This window comes from Mandrillus leucophaeus, unplaced genomic scaffold (genome assembly GCF_000951045.1).
Source record: "Mandrillus leucophaeus isolate KB7577 unplaced genomic scaffold, Mleu.le_1.0 Scaffold117, whole genome shotgun sequence".
Classification (NCBI taxonomy): Eukaryota; Metazoa; Chordata; class Mammalia; order Primates; family Cercopithecidae; genus Mandrillus; species Mandrillus leucophaeus.
The window spans coordinates 2,251,486-2,271,363 of record NW_012099987.1 but is presented as its reverse complement, the minus strand read 5'-3'; the positions used below and the strand labels follow the sequence as shown (position 1 = coordinate 2,271,363).

At 49.5% G+C, this 19,878-nt stretch overlaps 1 protein-coding gene across 1 annotated transcript in view; it reads left to right on the top strand.

The window, feature by feature from the left end:
• Window positions 1–8,119, top strand: part of SLIT1 (slit homolog 1 (Drosophila)) — a 71,325-nt gene extending 63,206 nt beyond the window's left edge. Inside the window, exons 30-34 of the mRNA XM_012000339.1 lie at window positions 1,525–1,655; window positions 2,122–2,276; window positions 3,356–3,644; window positions 3,794–4,005; window positions 4,817–8,119. Of these exons, the coding sequence (XP_011855729.1) occupies window positions 1,525–1,655; window positions 2,122–2,276; window positions 3,356–3,644; window positions 3,794–4,005; window positions 4,817–5,055 (1,026 nt within the window). The 3' untranslated portion in view covers window positions 5,056–8,119. The remainder of the gene's footprint in view (window positions 1–1,524; window positions 1,656–2,121; window positions 2,277–3,355; window positions 3,645–3,793; window positions 4,006–4,816) is intronic.
• Window positions 8,120–19,878: the final 11,759 nt, after the last annotated feature.

The following is a 19,878-nucleotide window of genomic DNA, read 5'->3' as shown; positions in this document are numbered from 1 at the left end:
CAGCCCAGCTCCGCAGCTTACTCCTTGTGCAGCTTCAGGCCAGTCATGAGCATCTGTCAAATGGGGCTTAGCAAGCCCTACTTCAGAGGGCTGCTAAGAAGGGACAGCCACAAAAGCAGTGACCCAGCGGCACACATGATGTCTCGGCTCTGCCCCTTTGCTACGGCTGGGGTCTCTGGGAGGTAAAAGATGGTGTCCCAGGTAGAGAAGGCGCCTTGGCGAGGGCAGCCAGATTTTAGGAACAGGCACCTCAGAGCCGCACGCAGCAGCTGGCCACCACCAGGCCTGACACCCCAGCTCCAATCACAGAGGAAGCAGCTTTTCCCTTTCTTCTGGGAAAGGAGCCTGGGCCCTCCAAGGTGGCAGAGGACCTTGGATCAGGGTTGCAGAGATGAAGGACAGAGGCCGCAGGCAAGAGGGAAGGCCATGGAGCTGCCTAGACCTCAGAGGTGGGTGCCCGGCATAGCCCGAGCCTGACTCAGCCCAGCTATGCTCTCTCCCCTACCCCAGGGATGCCCGTGGATGTCAACTCAGCTGCCTTCCGCCTGTGGCAGATCCTCAATGGCACTGGCTTCCACGGCTGCATCCGAAACCTATACATCAACAACGAGCTGCAGGACTTCACCAAGACTCAGATGAAGCCGGGCGTGGTGCCAGGCTGCGAACCCTGCCTCAAGCTCTACTGCCTGCATGGCATCTGCCAGCCCAATGCCACCCCGGGGCCCATGTGCCACTGCGAGGCCGGCTGGGTGGGCCTGCACTGTGACCAGCCTGCTGATGGTCCCTGCCACGGCCACAAGTGAGCCTGGGGCACTGGAGTCGCATGCAACTCCCTTTGTTTCAATCTTGGGAACAGAATAAAGACCTGTGAAGTCAGGACCGGGTGGGCTGCGCCGGGTGGGGCTTGGCTGGGTTTGTCCTCACAGCGCTTTTCTCTGTCCCCTGCAGGTGTGTCCATGGGCAATGTGTGCCCCTCGACGCTCTTTCCTACAGCTGCCAGTGCCAGGATGGGTACTCGGGGGCCCTGTGCAACCAGGCCGGGGCCCTGGCAGAGCCCTGTAGAGGCCTGCAGTGCCTGCATGGCCACTGCCAGGCCTCAGCCACCAAGGGGGCACACTGTGTGCTGTCTCTTATACACATCTAGATGTGTATAAGAGACAGCCACAGAACAGGGCTACCCACACCCTCCAGACAGGGGTCCCAGTCTAATTTTCTTCTCTGGGAAGATTGTCCTGAGGTCTCCTGGCTGCTTTTCCTGGCACAGAGTTTCCAGGCCTCAGTGGCCCGTCACCCTTCCCTGCCCAGACCTGGCCAGGCTGGCAGTGGATGGGGCTTGAACCAGAGGCTGCAGCCCCTGTTGGCGCCCCCTGGAGGAATGGCCTTGGGGAGGCTGGCCAGGTGGGGGAAGAGAGCTCTGTACAGAGCATCTCTCTTCCAATCTTGGGTGCCCTCTCTGCCCCACCTGCTAGCCTGTGCTGCTGCTGCATGGGGTGGGGTGGGAGAGAAAGTGCCACTGCCCATCAGGTCTCCACGGCAGAGGACAATGGGATCCTTCTGTACAACGGGGACAACGACCACATTGCAGTTGAGCTGTACCAGGGCCATGTGCGTGTCAGCTACGACCCAGGCAGCTACCCCAGCTCTGCCATCTACAGGTAGGGCTTCCTCATGCCCCCCAGCTGCCCTCAGGGGTACGAGACTGCCAGGGCGAGGTCTCCTGGGCCAAAAGCAGGTGGTTATCGAGACCTCTAGAAACCTGGGCTGAGTTTGAAGGACACTTGAACCATCTGGTTTAGCCCCAGTTTGGGTCTGAGGTCTCTGAGGCCTGTGCAGTGGCCCCGTCCTTCCCCAACCCACTACCACCTTAGAGGAGGCTCCTTAATGGGGAGGAGGAGACTCATAAGTTTGAGACCCCTGCCTCAAACCTCTCAGCCTTCCCCAGGGAGTCCAAGAAGGGGAATAAGAGGGATCGGGTTATAGGCCATTGAGCCCCCACAGTCCTTTTCCTTAGAGATTTGGTCTCCTGAGGAGAACCTGCTGGTGTTTCTGGGGAAGTGCCCAGGCAGGGATGGTCCAGACTGACACCCACTCCCTGGGATGGGCAACCCCCTCTTCTTCCAGTGCTGAGACGATCAACGACGGGCAGTTCCACACTGTTGAGCTGGTCGCCTTTGACCAGATGGTGAATCTCTCCATTGACGGTGGGAGCCCCATGACCATGGACAACTTTGGCAAACATTACACGCTCAACAGCGAGGCGCCACTCTATGTGGGAGGTGAGGACCTGGCCCTGGCGGGGTCTCTTTTGCTCTCTGGCCTGAGGCCAGCCAGGAAAGCTGGTGCCTAGGGACTGCACTGTGGGAAATGCCAAGTGGGAAGATGGTCCTGGTGGTGGCCAAGCTGCAGGTGGACTGGCCTCGCTGCCTGGAGGCCCAGCTGCTCTCTGCCTGGCCCAGACTGACCAAGAAGGATAGACGCTTGGGTTGGGTGCAAGGCCTGGCTTAGGAGAGGTCCTGGGACTGTCCAGGCTGTCTGTGACACATTGGGCACCTTTCCTCTTGGTTTTGGGCTAGAAGGGGCTTTTCAGTGGCTTAGGGTCCACTCCCAGTCTTGGGGCCCTCAGAGGCCCAGAGCCACTGCAAGAAGACTCAGGTATGGAGTCCCTGCATCAACCAGGGACTGCCTCGGCCGGCCTTAGAGGCTTTGCAGGCTAGATGACCCCATCGACCACCTGCAAGCATTTCTCGGTCTTGACAAGCAGGCTGTTGGATGCAGCGGTGCTGTCTTCACACCCTGTGGGGGGCGTGCTGAGGCTGGGGCAGAGGTGAGGGATGGCCCTAGGTCTCAGCCCAGCTCCGCAGCTTACTCCTTGTGCAGCTTCAGGCCAGTCATGAGCATCTGTCAAATGGGGCTTAGCAAGCCCTACTTCAGAGGGCTGCTGAGAAGGGACAGCCACAAAAGCAGTGACCCAGCGGCACACATGATGTCTCGGCTCTGCCCCTTTGCTACGGCTGGGGTCTCCGGGAGGTAAAAGATGGTGTCCCAGGTAGAGAAGGCGCCTTGGCGAGGGCAGCCAGATTTTAGGAACAGGCACCTCAGAGCCGCACGCAGCAGCTGGCCACCACCAGGCCTGACACCCCAGCTCCAATCACAGAGGAAGCAGCTTTTCCCTTTCTTCTGGGAAAGGAGCCTGGGCCCTCCAAGGTGGCAGAGGACCTTGGATCAGGGTTGCAGAGATGAAGGACAGAGGCCGCAGGCAAGAGGGAAGGCCATGGAGCTGCCTAGACCTCAGAGGTGGGTGCCCGGCATAGCCCGAGCCTGACTCAGCCCAGCTATGCTCTCTCCCCTACCCCAGGGATGCCCGTGGATGTCAACTCAGCTGCCTTCCGCCTGTGGCAGATCCTCAATGGCACTGGCTTCCACGGCTGCATCCGAAACCTATACATCAACAACGAGCTGCAGGACTTCACCAAGACTCAGATGAAGCCGGGCGTGGTGCCAGGCTGCGAACCCTGCCTCAAGCTCTACTGCCTGCATGGCATCTGCCAGCCCAATGCCACCCCGGGGCCCATGTGCCACTGCGAGGCCGGCTGGGTGGGCCTGCACTGTGACCAGCCTGCTGATGGTCCCTGCCACGGCCACAAGTGAGCCTGGGGCACTGGAGTCGCATGCAACTCCCTTTGTTTCAATCTTGGGAACAGAATAAAGACCTGTGAAGTCAGGACCGGGTGGGCTGCGCCGGGTGGGGCTTGGCTGGGTTTGTCCTCACAGCGCTTTTCTCTGTCCCCTGCAGGTGTGTCCATGGGCAATGTGTGCCCCTCGACGCTCTTTCCTACAGCTGCCAGTGCCAGGATGGGTACTCGGGGGCCCTGTGCAACCAGGCCAGGGCCCTGGCAGAGCCCTGTAGAGGCCTGCAGTGCCTGCATGGCCACTGCCAGGCCTCAGCCACCAAGGGGGCACACTGTGTGTGTGACCCCGGCTTTTCGGGCGAGCTGTGTGAGCAAGGTCAGGGGCCCCCCTCCTGATGTGCACTCCCCCGGGTCCCCCACAAATTGCTTTAGCAATTTGACTCTTTCTTCCTCCCAACCTCGGCAGCCCTTCTGTCCTCCCCCAGCCCCGTACCATGGGCTGCTATGGGGCTTTCAGGGTCCCTCCACCCTCTGGGCACTGCTCCCGGTCTCTCCTGGCCCAGTTTGCCCTGCAGCTCCCTTATCCAGGGTATGTGCCTCTTCTGGCTGGGGTCTCTCCTTGCAGAAGAGACCACCCAGGGTAACAGCTCCTGGCCCAACCTCTGTACCTTGGCCCCATCACCTCATGACCTGGGAGTGGCAGCAGGAAGTCTGAGGGGTGGGGACTCCTTCCCAGGCCATCCCTGGTCTGCTTGACCAAGATGGCTTCTGCTGGAATCCGGACTGTTAAGGCTGGGCAGGGAGAAGCTGGAGAAACCCAGAACTCAGGCACCTTAAGGATCCCCTAGGCCATCCCCTCCCCAGCACGAATCCTTTTCATAATGTTACTGCCTCCAGGGTCTCCAGTCTCTCTTGCACGCCTCTAGCAATGGGGACCTCGCCTCCCTCCGGCAGTTCAATCTGTCCTGGAGGGCCCTGGCGCTAGGACCAGACTGTAGGCCCTGGGAAGAAGCTTGTGCATGTCAGCGGGAGGCGGAAGTATGCTGGGGACAGAGATGGGGTCTGAGAGCCAAAGGATCCACCCCACAGATGCTGCCCTACTCCTCCTCTTCCTTCTGCCTCCCTGGAGGCAGCAGCTCACCCATGGGTGTGCCCTGAGGCTTTCTTTTGGTGTCTGTCCCATCCAGAGTCCGAGTGCCGGGGGGACCCTGTCCGGGACTTTCACCAGGTCCAGAGGGGCTATGCCATCTGCCAGACCACACGCCCCCTGTCATGGGTGGAGTGCCGGGGCACGTGCCCAGGCCAGGGCTGCTGCCAGGGCCTTCGGCTGAAGCGGAGGAAGTTCACCTTTGAGTGCAGCGATGGGACCTCTTTTGCCGAGGAGGTGGAAAAGCCCACCAAGTGTGGCTGTGCCCTCTGCGCATAGCGCTGGGCGTGGACAGGCGGGTGAGGGTGGGCAAGGGGGCCCAGCCGCTGCAGCAGCAGAGACAGTCGCCAGCAGCTGGGCTGGGGTGCAGGTCATCACAGGACGGCTCCTGGGCAGCTGGGCCCTCCTGGATGGGGTGGTGCCAGAGCAGCCTTTTAAAAGCAAATTGCGCCATAGCTGGGGGCAGCGGGGGTGGGCGAGGCCTGAGCTGCGGGCTGCCCTCTCCGGAAGTGCCTTGCACAAATAGGCGCTTAATAAATATTTGTTGAATGAATGTGTGCGTGAGGTCAGGCCAAGAAGTGCAGAATGATGACACCCCTCCTTGTCTGCTACCTGAGTCTGGAGAAGAAAAATGACAGCTTTCCAAACCAACCCTTCCCTCTGGCCTGTGGCCCAGGCTGGCTTGGAGCTGGGTCCGTGGCCCCGGAAGCCTCTTACCCCTCTGCAGGCAACCACGAAGTACTCTCAGTCTCCCCGGGCAGCCAGCCTGGTTCATTCTGCTGCTACAGAATCTGCTGGTGGTAGGCTAGGCTGTGGAGCGGGGATGCCGCCTCCTGCTGGCCAGGGAGGGTTGGACCCTTCCCCGCTGGATTGACTGCAGCCACTGCTTGGGAACGAGGCTGTGGGTGGAGGTGGTTCTTAGGACCAGGCCTCTGAATCCTAAAGTTCTAGGATGACTACTGTAGCTTCAAGGAGCACTTATGTGGAGGAAACAGCCACAGGGGCTGCTTAGGGTGGCAGACCCCACCAAAGAGGGCAGGGGGTTCTTTGCTCTAGGTAAACAAACATCATCCGCCTCCAGACACTGGCCACAGAAGGGGCATTGGTCCTGGGCTTCCCCAGCCACCAGTCAGCCACAGGCTGTCGGTGACCTATTGGCAGAGGGACTGGGTGTGAGGGTCTGGCCTAGGGTGCTTGACCAGGGAGCAGCTGGTTCAGAGTCCTTCACACTGCAGGCCAGTAGGGAGCAGTGGAAGGGACAGTGCTCCAGGCATTGGGAAGTCCCCACTGGCTCTATCACTCGGGGCAAACTTTTTCCTGCCTGGGCCTCGGGTTCCTCAGCTGTAAAATGGCCGGAGGTAGGGGCAGGATGACTAAAGGAATAGTGCAGACTCCCCGACTGTGGTCTTGGGAGGCCAGAGGAGTTAGAAGACCTGTTTTCATTGATCACATCAATAAGTATATATGTGCCTAACCCAGGGCTGGGGACTGTGGGCGTTCTGGCCTAATGGACAGATGTGAACTCATCCCAGAGCATCGCAGGAACGACCAGGATGCCCGGGAAGAGTTGAGCTGAGGGGTGGCTCCAGCCACAGACAGTGGCCCAGGCCAGAGGGTTGCTGGCAATGAAGGAGCAAGTGTTGGACGAGGCACTGAATACATGATTGCCTGACTGCATCGTCTTCTCTTCCATACACAGTGAAAATGTAGAAAGATGGTTTGTGAGGCCAAATTGTGAACTGGCTAAAGGGTGGCAAAGTTGCACTCTCTTTCCCCAGAGGCCTCACCAAGCGGGCACACCCCCGGGGAGTTCCGGTGGGCAGCGGCGGTGAGCATGTCTCTGCCCCGGCTCCCTCCACCTGTGACCAGGAGGTATGGCTGGGTGTATGTTCAGGTGAGGCTCAGAGTGTCATTGTGTCCGTGTCCCCTGCCCATGTGCCCCGCCCAGGGCAGTGAGGGGAGCCCTTGATGCTGATTAGAAGGCTAGAGCTGGGGTAGAGGGTGCCTGGCATGTCCCATGCCACGGGGACTCAACCTAGCAACTATGAGTCCTGGGGTCCCTGTGATGGGAAGAGGGCCCTGCCCTGCCTAACGTGGGAGGTGTCCTCATGGCAGGATCTGCCCCTCACCAGGGGGCTGGGATCTACTTGCTTGGAGCTCTGAGCAAGGCCACAGTGTCTGGCCCCACCCGCAAGTAGACTGCAGCCTGGGCCTCATGGGGCTTCTCCCAGGACCACATGGCATCCCTCTCTTACTTTGAGTTTCCAGGCCACGTTGGGACCCTGCAGAGCATCTGCACCGGGCTGGATAGGGCAGAAAAGCTCAAGAGCAGCCATCTTGCCTCTTCCCTGGAAGAAAGCTGCTCTGGGACTCGCCAACCCTGAGAAACATAGCTTCCCTGGCCACCACCATTCCCCACCACCCTGGAGAAGTCAATTCCCAGGCTTGAAGGGCACTGACTGGCAGGAGGCCTCTTCATTCTGCAGGAGGTGGAAAGGGTACCTGTAGACTGGTGATGCTCACCCCTCACCTGGCGCCATGGGGCTGGGAGGTGAGCGGCTGGTGTGTTTGTTCCCAGGGAGCACCATGTGAGCTTAAGGCTCCCCTGACCAGCCCCACCACATGGTCCAGACTCCTAGCACAGCAGCGCTGACCTCGGTGCAGTCTGAGGACTGGAATCCACCATGAGATGAGCGGAGAGCTGTGTGCCCCAGGACCAACTTTTTCTCTAACTTGGCCATCAACCAGCGAGTTGCTAAGGACTTGAGTCAGCACTCACGTTGCCTGTTCACACTCCGCTTGAAAGTCCGGAAAGCGGCTACTGCGAAATCGCCCCTCTGAGAAGTCCTCTCTCCACATCTTGCCCCCCCTTTGTGAAGACCCCTAGTTCGCTCTGCATTTTAGACATGAAGAGATACAGCAGGGTGCGTCCCGAGGGAGCTGTGGCCTTGCAACACCACTGGCAACAGGGCCGGGGCTCCCGGTGAAGGTGTCAGGAAGTGGAAAAGGCTGGACTTTGTCTCCTCTTTGCCTGCTGGTAGCCTAACCGCAAAAGTATCTCTTTATACAGAATACTTACAGATTCTAATATATATTTGTATTTCATTTTGTTATAGTATTTTTATATGTTAAAGTCAACATCCAGCGTCTTGTTTTGCCTTTCAGATGCTATGTGGTTGTAGCACGTTTTGTTGGGGGTTTCTGTAGTCTTGTTTGAATCGACTCCTAGAGGCTGGTTTAGAACAGGCCCGTGAGGGAGTCGCACCTGCCCTGGAAGTATTGTTTTAGACTATGTCCATGTTGTCTGTTGTCTTCCATGTGAACATGACATTGATTCACTCTGCCTTGTTGGTCTCTTTTTCTCCACCGAGAAGCGGGCCCGGTGCTGCTAGCATTCTCTCCTAGGGCTTCTGGGCTGATCACATATGGGCCATCATCCAGGGGTGGCTCCAAGGGGCTACACACGTAGGACGTCTGTTCCTGGAACTCCCTGCCCTTCCTGAAGTCCATTCCTCCTGAAGAAGGAGGGGGCCCTGGGAGAGGGGTCTGATAGACCCCCGGGGTCTGTCAGTGCATGGCCGAGCTGGGGAGGCTGCTCATCCTCATCTCCCTTCAAGTAATTGCCGTGACATGGACATTCTGTAAGTTTGTGCACAGAGCCACACCCATCTTTAATCTGGCTCTGAGGGTTTCGGAGCCATCAGAGCAATCAATAGTGTGACTTCTCAGATGTCCTGTGAGTTTCACTTTTCTGTCCCTAGCACAGTGGCTCTTAGAAATTGGTGGAGAAAGCAGGCACACATACGTCTGCAGTGGCTCCGTCACCATTCAGATGAGAACACTGCAAGCACAATTTTATAGGACTCAGGATGGATGTCTGGGTAAGGCCAGGCCCCGGCAGGCAGGCTGGGCAGGGTCACTGACACTAAACGGAAGCCTGAGCCAGGATCATGAGCCACAACCATGGACAGATTTCCGTGGAAAATTGGGCCAGGGCAATGGTCATACAAACCACACCTTAACAGCACATGGGTCATCTTGAAAGTGGCCAGTTGATATAACTTCCGTGCCTTCAAAAAATTTAGGGATTTTGGAGGAAATGTAATGAACAGTGTGCAGGAGAGAAAATGGGTTCCAATGGGGTTGGACGCTCCTGTCTCGCAAGGCCAGTAGGTTGGTTACCTGTCAGTCAACTGGCCTGTCGTTTGTGTCGCCACATCTGATAAGGCAGCACGCACACAGACCCATTCCCCTGCCGTGAAGAAACAGTGATCAAATGGGAACTGACAGTCAGGGGCTGTGGTGTCCTGAAAGGCACGTTTTTCCAGTCTCACGCCAGCTGACTCTTACCATGAGTTAGAGTCAAATCTTCATCTTTTTCATTTTTTTTTTTAAAGAGAAGTCAGAACTCTCAATCTTTATGTAAAGAAAAGCTCAAAGTATTTTTTTAAACACAAGGCTAAACAAAACACATCTGTAGGCCACAAGTTTGCTATTTCTGAGTTAAAGAAAAATCAGTGGCAAATTTCACTGCTAAAAGGAAATCCCCAGCCAAGGGAATGGGCACAGCCGGGCTTGGTTGGGAGGATGGAGGCCAAAAAGCAGTGCCCAGACTTCCAACAGGCAACATCCTGATTACTAGGGCTGCCAAGTTTTTCTGAGATTGGTGATGACACCTCTATCATCCCTAAACCAAAAGCCCTCAGAGTTAATTTTTGAGATGTCCCCTCACCCCAAGGCAGCCAGTCTGCACCTCTTGGGTATTTTCGTTATTCCACTACAGGATGACTACTGAAGGAAAAGAGGTCTATCTTAACAATGAAAACAACCAATCTGGAATGAGGTAGTCTTCCAAATTCAGATTCAGAGGGGTGGCCTGGCAGTCAGCTGTGGGGTTATTTTTGCTGGAGGTGGTTCTGCACAGTGATGGCACAGTCAGATGAGCTTCTTGTGGGTCCTTATGCTGACCCACTTCAAGCAGAGTTGAAAGAGTACAATGAACAAACTCATGAGGCTAGCAAACGGAAGGACTTTTTCTGCCATACTCCAACAAAGGCGTTGAGAGCTGGGCAGCCCTGGCCTGTGGCCTGCACACTTCCCAGTGGCTAGCCTGAGGTCAGGAGCTTGCCCTTCATTGCTCCCTGTCCCTCAGGATGAAATGCTGGCACCTTTCCAACCCTGCCATGGGAATCTCAAGGATTCCTCCACTGTCTTTTCTTTTCCCTGAAGTTAGGCAGAATTCACAAAATGATGTATTACTGACATTAGCAAACAAGGCTTCTCTAAGCCCTGACACTTGGTGGAAGTATTGCTTTGTGGTTCCTTCTGGCAACTCATCAATTTTGCCTTAGGCTGCAAGTTGAATGACCGGCTCCAAGGCATTCTATGCCCTCTTCAGTGACTACACAGACACACTTGAATATCAAAGAAGTTTAATACGCTGCCATAAAATAAGCGCCTTGGAAAAGCTCATGGAATAGATGTCAATGTTAGAGAAACCCCTCCCACACATCCTCTGGCTCCACACCCCATCCCTCAAAACCAAACAAGAGAATCGGAAACAACACAGGAAATCCTTCCAAGCTTGGATTTCAGTGAGGGCCCCTCTACCAATAACAAGAACACAGTTTCCTACATGGCCTGATAGGAAAGCAAAACACAGAAGCACAAGAAGTCTACAAGATTTCAATATTTAAGAGACTTGGTACATATTCAAAGTTAAAATAACTCCAACTTTTATAGCTATACATATTGTTTTAAAGCAACTTAATATATTTTTAAATTTTATATATACACTCTCAAAGGTTCTTCAGGTGAGGTATGTAAACATTGTCTAATGAAAAATTTCAATGTTTCAAACCAACAAATTCACAGCATACATTGAATTTTCATCCATTAAAGACACAGTATATTCCTACACTCACTAACATAGTAGAAATCCAGGCCCAAGAGATACACACTGATCTTCTGGGTTGCCACTTGCAGAATTTCTCATTTCACTGCTCTGGAAAGACACTGTCACACAGGCCGGGAGCACACGCTTGGTACCAGGACGGTGCTAGGCCCTCTGGAGGCCCTGTCCTTGGGCAGCTGGATCACTGGCTAAGACTCACAAGACAGCAAAAAGAGCACAACTGAACAACTACGAGATCGACCTCGGCAATGACAACACTGGGAGGAACCAGAAAGACCTCTAAAGGAACGGTAGAGATTCATTTTAGAGCTCCCTGAATCCACAGCCGGATCAGCAGCCCCTGCCCTAAACTCATTCAGAAGGGTTGCGGCCTAATAAGAATAAAAATCCAACGTGGCACCTGAGCTTCAGTTAAATTGCATGGGCCTCCTATGGCCCCCTGGCCCCTCAAAGGCATTCACGCTAGCCTCAATTAGGGCCCTGGGCTGTGCTTTTCATACAGGTTGGGGATGAATTTCTTAGTATTATAATGCATACGGGGAAATAATGCCATGAGTTTACAAAGATGACCAATGCTTGCACACAGTATTGGCCAATGACCTTGGAGGAGCTCAATTTTGAAAACTACTTGTTCCCTGAGGGTAAACAGCAGGCTTCTATTGAGATTAAATGAGGCTAATAAGGGGATTTTTCATACAACGTAATAAGACTTGGGGAGCCTCAGGCCAGAATTCTATTGTACCCCCACATAACCTACAATGCCCCATTCCCCCCACCCCCTACCACCACAAGAAGTAGTCACCTCCCCAATGATACAATACAGGTCAATTTCTTTCCTCTTGCTTGCCTTCAGGATCAGCAAGGGAAAGTTTTATCCTAATGCACCCACTTCAATCTAAAAAAACACTAGTGAAAAATTCCAAACACCATCATAAATACAAAAGAGAAGACATATTCCAAAAGCCTAAAAAACTACATTACTTCTATTAATGGTTATCTGGGTGTGGGGTATTTATTTTCACAAAGTTTAGGACGGTCAAAAAGAGAGGCTGCTTAACAGCTTTAGAAATCTGCTGAACTGGACACGCTGGGAAAAATGGAGGAGTGACTGCCCTCTTTATACTGACCTACATGGTGTAATCCCAGACACGAAGGCAGCTTTAGACATTTCAAGCCCAGGCACAGAAGATGCTTATATGAAATGGGCTAGCTTTTAACGGTAGGTCAAATATAGCCAAAGGACATTGAACTGGCCACTTAAATTTCTATTGTAACAAGTCTTACATTTACTCTACAGCCAAATGAGCTTTGCCTCAACTAGATTCTGGAAACTCTACAAATTCATGAAAAATTGCAAATTTTTCAATCTACACACCCAGTTTTGATGTGTCTGGTGCTGGCAGATTTCTCATCCATTGCTAGAGTTCTATGACATGAAGGAGCGTGCAGACAAACAGAAGCAAAAATTCAAGTATAGCAACCTCTCTGGCAAAGGCAAGAGGTCTTAGCAAGAGCTGTTCTACCCCCACCCTATCCTCTGAGACAAGGGCCAGTGTGGGCCCTGGAATAAATGTTATTACCTAAGATCTTATTGCTTATGGGCAACACATCAGAAAGAACACCTGGAAATCTGCTCTGCAGATCTGGGTACTGACCACTGACCAGTTTATCATACACCTGTGTGTGTGTGTGTGTATATATATATATATATAATATAACCAGATGAGAAGAGGGGGCAGTTAAAGCTTAGATTTGATGTAACATTACAGATCAAACGCCCCAAACAGCTCTCAACCTGCTGGTTTTTGTTCTTTCTCCATGTGTGAACTGTGTTATGAAAGGAAGTCCACTGCTCAAAATATATTCTATAATACTACGATGCAAACCAACATCACTCAAAACATGAATTTGTATACAGCACAGGTAATAAATATTTTTAGAAAACTATTTACAACATTACTTCTTGTGAACATTTAGACGAGAGCAAAATTTATTTCTTCCTGCAAAGTTAAAAAAGTTCTGACTGTCTAGTTCAGTGCTAAATTCCCTGGCACCTAGTTTCTCATTCACATTTCATCTTAAAATCAGATTTGCTTACAAAGTCTTTTAAAAAAAACATTCTCCAGCATTACTGTTCAAGTGTCTGCCTCATTCGTTTAGAAAAGACAAAGGGAGGCCACGAGAAAATATGCAAATTATGGTTCAAATGGACGACAAAACCCCTGCGTGCCTAGTCCCAAAGCTCCCTGCTGTCCTGGAGTTGCAATTCTCAGTCCAGCCAGCCCTGCACAATGAGGATCATGACTTACATGGAGGTGCCCAAGGACAGGGCACAGGGAAGAGGAACATGATCATAAAGCACTGGTTCCATCCCATCCAGGGGTGCTCTGAATTGTAGGACAGGACTCCTGAGAAGTAAAGCTGACCACATCTTAGAACAGATGATATCATTCTGTAACCACTGGTTACAGGGGGGCTGGCCCACATCTGCACAGATGCACACTGAGACAGGCAGGGGAGGAGGAGGAAGAGAAGAGCCAGGTGCTCACAAGCATAGTCAAGGTGCAGAAGATAACATGCTTATCTCCCATGATTAATGAGAGTGTGAACAGTGTCTTTCACCAACACGAGAGAGGAACTAGAAATACACCTTAATGCTTTCTCTAGGCAACCAGTGGTTTCTCCATATCTCACAGGCATGGGTTTGGGTTTCCTCGGGGCTACAACTAAGGCTCATTTTCCTGTACAGGCTGTTAAGTGTACAGCTGAATGTACCAACTGTGCATGCAAGAAGTAGACTGCGTGGGGCACGCCCGATGCCATGCTGGCATAGCCATACCCACGATGGGAGTCCCACTTTGTTGTGGGATGGGGTGACAGTGGGGAGATGCGCTTCTGTTGCATCTGCCCAAATACAGTGAAGGTTTCAAGGCCACACCTTTCTGCTTTCACTGTTGTTTGGGGACTCAATGGTTGAGCATGGTAGCTGGGGAGGATGGGTGGCTAGAAAGAACACTTTTTGGAAAGCCCTTTTGACAGTTAATTTTCTTGTTAAAATAAATACTTTCTATAGAAGCATTTGAACAGGAAAATATCACTATTTACACAGTGAAATAAATTCCACAGTGGTGTGTATAAATATTATATATATGTATTTGAAACCAGTTACTAACACAGTCTCCGAGAACTATTTAGAATGCAGAAACCACACTAGTGAAATCAATAACCTTAAGCTATAGTGGCTCTAAAAATAATCCCTACCTGTGGTATAAATATACAAAATTATGCAAATCTTGTTTGTATAGTCTCTTTCCCAAAAATTAGCTCCCAAATACTGCAGCTTTAGCTACAAGACAACTATGAGGTGCAGATCATAGAAAACTGGGGTAAAAAAAAGTTGATAAATTGAATAGCATTTAAACCCACCAACTAAATACTAGAGGAAAAACAGAGTTTTGAGATAAAAATGCTTCTAATGTGACAAATTTGTGTTCAGGGCTGCACTGGGCAAGTGGGGGACTGTCCCAGAGAATATGCCTCCTGGAAGGGAGCTGGCGGCATAAGCAGAGGCAGGAGGAGGAAGGGCAAGGTGCCAAGGATGGCTCCTCAGAACCAGCAGGTGGCTCAGGTTGGACTGGAGAGCCCTGAACTTGTTCTGTCTAAAGCTGCCGGTGTCTTGACAAGATGCCACAGACATGCTGGTGGTTTTAAGAGAATGTGTGGTCTGCACTCAGAAGTCAAACAGGCAAACACCAGGCATTTATGATCGTATATCACGACCAGAGCTTGAAGAGTGAGAAACCTTCAAGTATATGATACAAAAGAGAAATGAAGCGTTCTAGGGGTAAAACCAACACATCGCATACTTTCAGGGAGAGGCACTGTTCTTGGCTTTAAGTTCATGAGTAACTTGTTTGTGCTGAACTGCTGTTAATGGAATGTCTACCACAGTCAAGTTCACTCTGATTCATAAAAATGAAGACTGTACTTTTAAAGACTGCATTTTTAGTTTTAACTATATACCCTAATAGATATGATCACATGCCCACAATTCATTAACAAGTAGACAACTGGCAAAGGGGGATAATTTTTCTTAATGCAAAAGCATTATTCAGGAATAATCTGTAACAGCAGCTGTTACTGAGATGCACAGGCAAGCTACTCTAAAATCTAGAAGAATTGCTGGACTGTATGAAAAAATGTTGGACTATATGAAAAAAAAAAAAGTTCTGCTTGTCTACACAATTTGATCTTTAATGACTATTGCAAGGATCAGTAGAGCTTTTATACAAGAGTCAGGAAGTAAATATTTTAGGCTATGTGGGCCACATATAGTTGCTTTTTTTTTTTACATAACCCTTTAAAAAAGGGTAAAAAATCCATTTGTCCAACCCCTGGCATATTGTAATACCGTGAGTACCTGATTTTTTAAAAAATGGACAGTCTATGCTTTCGTGAGGCATGCATACTGAGCACCCCGTGTGGGATGGCCCCAGCTAGGGGAGAAAGGATGTGTGTCTGTGCTCACCCGGCAGCATAACCACACAACTGCCCCTCTGAACAACGGAGCAAAGGACATCTCCTGAGCACTGAGCATCAAGCACTGAGGCTCTGGGAAAAGGAAGATCAGACAGAGAGGAGGTAAGTGGAAGGAACTGACCAGCCTCGGTTCAATCCCAAGGCAAAAGCCTGAGCAAGGACACACTCCACAAAGTGCTCAGGGTGGTTCCCCGGGCTCCAGGACGGCATGACACGGCACAGCACAGCAAAGCCCTGAGAGCTCTGAGTTTCTGCCCGAGTCTGATTATCTATAAAGGAAAGAGGCTGGGTCTTCAAGTCTTCCAATCCATCCATTGTAGAATACAGGACTCTGTTCTGAGGTTTCAAAGGATGAATTATATTGAAGGCTGCCTCAAAAGACTTCCCAGTCTGGGCAACACAGCGAGACCTCATCTCTGCTAAAACTGGAAAAAAAAAAATTAGTTGGGTGTGGTGGCATGCACCTGTAGTCCCAGCTACTCAGGAGGCTGAGGTGTGAAAATCTCTTTGAGCCTGGGAGATGAAGGCTGCAGTGGGCGTCATAAAAATGAAGATGACTATACTTTTAAAAAACTACACTTTTAAACTATATACCCTTAATAGATAAGACCATACGCCCATTGCACTCCAACCTGGGGCGACAGACTGAGACCCTGTCTGAGGGCGGGTGGGGGGAAAGGCCCTTCCACAATTCTGCTCATTTTAAATACAATAATCTTTTTATTTTTCCCCTGAAAAGGATTTGAGAGCAAACATGGGGAAGAGCACTTACTGCTAGGATATGAAGACTGACTTACACAGATTGATTTTATACTTAAAAAAAATTCCAGTATTTCAGTGGATATCAAGTCATAGTAAGACATCAAAGTAATACTAAGAATTCAAAATGATAATTGTCTGTTTCAAAACAACTAAAACAATCAGTGATTTGGGGCCACTGACAAAAATTTTTCACTGACAAGACATTGAATCACATTAAAAAAAAAAAAAACAGCAAAGAAACTTATACTTGTGTTGGTGCGGTGGCTCACACTTGTAATCCTTTGGGAGGCTGAGGTGGGAGCACTGCTTGAGGCCAGGAGTTTGAGATCAGCCTGGGCAACACAGCATAACCTCGTCTCTATTTAAAAAAAAAAAAAAGATATATCCCCTTATCCTTGAGTTTTTGGAGAAGGAGGAAGACTTTAATAGTTTTTCCGTCATACTCTGGTTATAACTCCAATTTTTTAAATCATTATTAAAGCACTTCAAAAGCCTCTATGTTTTATTTGTTGGCTTACCTTTAATAAAATTATTTTGAAAGCACGTGACTGAGAAGGTATCAGTGCCAACACATTTTTATTTTCCTAAAAGCTGAACAAAATATATAAGAATAAACAATGCTTGGGTTTGTGATCAGACTTTGTTTCTACTCTGTGAAAAAACGTTTTCCACATCTAAATGTGACATTCAGAGGACTAAAAGTCCAACTAAAGTAGTCTCAACTAATTTTACCAGAAACAAAATCTTGGTTTACTTTAATAAAGAAGAAATAAAGCCAGAGTCAGTTCTGTGTGAGTGAAATGAGAGGCCCCGGCCACATAATTTTAGAACTCTGAATCCCTATTTGCTAATGGGTTCTGGCTCCATAGGGTAAGATGGCCTTATTTTGGCTACTGTGATGGGTTTTTTTAAAGAAAGATGGAATGCTACGGTTGCTCAAGTTTAAGGGGACAGTAGTGCATATCGATATAACATGTCTTCTTTGTAGCAAGATAACTATAGAGGAGTAAAAGAAAACAAAATTGAGACAAGGAAAACAGGAAGTAAAGAGGAACAGAGAGAAAAGGGCAGAAGAGAGAAGGAAAATCAAGAATATTTGTTCCTGAAAAGGATGACTTTCTCAAGCAGGGTCAGTGATGTTTTCTGAAGGTCCAGATAGTATCTTAGGCTGTAAGGGCCACACGGGTCTCTGCTGCAGCTACTCAACTCTGCTCTTGCAGTGTGAAAGCAGCCGCAGGCCGTACATAAGAAAATAGGTGTGGCTATATTCCAAACACATTTTATTTACACAAACAAGTGACCAGACCAGTTTGCAGACCCTTGACAGATCATCTGGAATCCGAAAGGCGGCCCGCACAGAACCTGCCGATAGTAACACTACAGCATCTCCAGCTTGTATCACACAGCAAGCTATATTTTCCTATTTGACTCTTAGGTCCACTAATCAACAGGAATGCTGCCCATAAATGTGAATGACAGCTCCCACCCTCACCACCGAACCCATTACAAAGCAGGAAAAGAGGTCAAACCTCAATTCAAAGTAACTATCTTAAAGTGATGCCTTCTACTGATGACCTATCTTAACAGTGAGAAATTCACCTGCATAGTATGTGATACATAGAAGATCCCATTAGAAAGCACCACGTATGTAAAGGGATGACTAAGGGCGCCTCTTCTACCCATACAATTTTAGGAACAATACAGCAGGAGATCCACAGCCTAAGATTATTGTTTTAGATAAGGCTGCATAGAAGTCTTTAACAAGGAATCCAAGGGACTAGCGACTGGTGACTTACAGACATTAATAGCATTCCTATGAAGGAAGCCTCAGGAGCAGAACAAAGGTTCGCAACCTTCCTGATGTGCTGCAAGATTGTTACCTGTCTGAGGAAGTGCTGGGGTGAGGCTCAGAACCCCAAGTGAGGGAGTGGTCTCCTGCGGGTCCATCTATAGCAGGGAGTCTCATGGGATAGAAGATGGGTATCCTAAAGAGGGGCCTCCTCTAGGGGAGCTGTGGCAGCTTCAGGGATTGCTTCCCAGGCATCTTCCAGCTTCTCCAGAAACTCAGAGAATACCAGTGTCCTTTGGTCATCAACTTCAGCCCCAAGACTGGGACTGTCATTTCACCAAGGGTACACCCAGGAGCAGAATTTCCTTTCTGATTTGGAATCGGAATGTGAGATGGACTGCTTTTGCATTTGGTGGTAAGCCATTCTTGAAGATGGCTCTGGGAAGAAGGTTTCTGCAATAACAGAAAACAATAACAGACTTGAGTCAATCCCACGCCTGAGCCTGGAGGTGTCTGGGAAGCTGCTTTGCCAGTACCTGCTGTAGCTATCAAAGGGCCTTTCAGGATTGGCCCTCAGGTTTTGCTGTTTTCTTTCTTCTATTAACAAAATTAACTGAATCAGCAAAAGTGAGATTCAACAAATATAAACATTCTAAACTTTTAAGTGTCATAATTATGTAGACTCTCGGTCTATTTAAATGTCCTTATTATAAAGTATAAGTTGATTTTAAAGATGATCCATTGCATTGTTAGGTATATAAAATACATACATACACATTAACACCTTTTCTCACACACAGCCTAGAATGGGAAAGAAGGCTATTATCTGTAAGTGAGTTTTTAAAAATGAAAAAGAACTTAGAAAACGAATGGAATGAATTACAAACTTGGAACTGGAAAAGTTCCACCCACTCACTACCTTACACCTCTCCCTAACCTAATCCAAGCACCTTACAAGGTAGTCTGTATGCAGCCAAGGGGGCACCTCCTCTGTACAGGAATCAGCATGCCTGACATTGGCAAACATCAGCTGTTTAAGTCACCACAAAAACAATATCCAGTGACAACTATATAAAAAGATATTTTTAAAACCTTAAAACCATTTAAGATTAAATGAACCTATTCAAAACACATTAATGCCTCTGTGCAACTTAATGCTGAGAAAGAGTTGCCAACATACACACTCAGCAGTTTCATTAATATAGGCAGCTCTTGAACGGCCCAAGTCAAAGATACCAGAAAAAAGACTCATCAGACAGAGAAGATATGAAAAACAGTCAGGGCTTCATAAGATAGTAAGCTTCTCTAGCTATGAAATTCAACACAATTCTAAATTTCTCACCAATCAAATACTTTTCTCCAGTTTTATCCAATCATCAGAAGTTTCCATGATATACAGCAAACCTTTACCAGAATGGGTAGAAGGCCTGTATTATCATGATTTTCAGGAAAAAGTCCATCTGGGCTTATCTAAAGAGATCTGAAACAACCTAAATGGAAAATGTTTAAATAAAAAGGACAGGGCGGCAGCTGTCCACACAAGCCGATTTTGGTGACAGAACAGGTTAAGGAAGCTGGATGAGGCTTCAACAACCAAGCCTTTTTTTGCAGAGTGGCCCAATGGAAAAGTCAAGTACATGCTGCGTTGTAATCATGGAGCAAAGTCATAGGCACTAGGTTGAAGCCAATGCGCCAATCTCAGGCTTCACCTGGGAAAGGCAAACAAAGTCATTAAAACATGGTGGTTCTCACTTCTGAGACACGGAACAGAGCCTGATATGACATGGCAGGAGGGATACTACAAGCATTTAACTACTAGGATGGTGTTAATCAATCAGAATGAATATCTACTCCAACAAGTACATTCACATTGGAGCATACAGCTAAACATCAGCTCTGGGTGTAGGGGGTGTGTGGGCTCCCCACAGATGTTGGAGTTGCTTCCTTTAACTGCAAGGCTGCTCTACCCTTTACATAATTCTATGCTGTTTTAGATCTGAGTCTGGTACCAAAGTGGTACTGGGGCTGCTCACAGAGACACTGGGCTACTTTTAAACCACCTGTCCTTTGCTAATTACTCAACTCAGGGACACCCAAG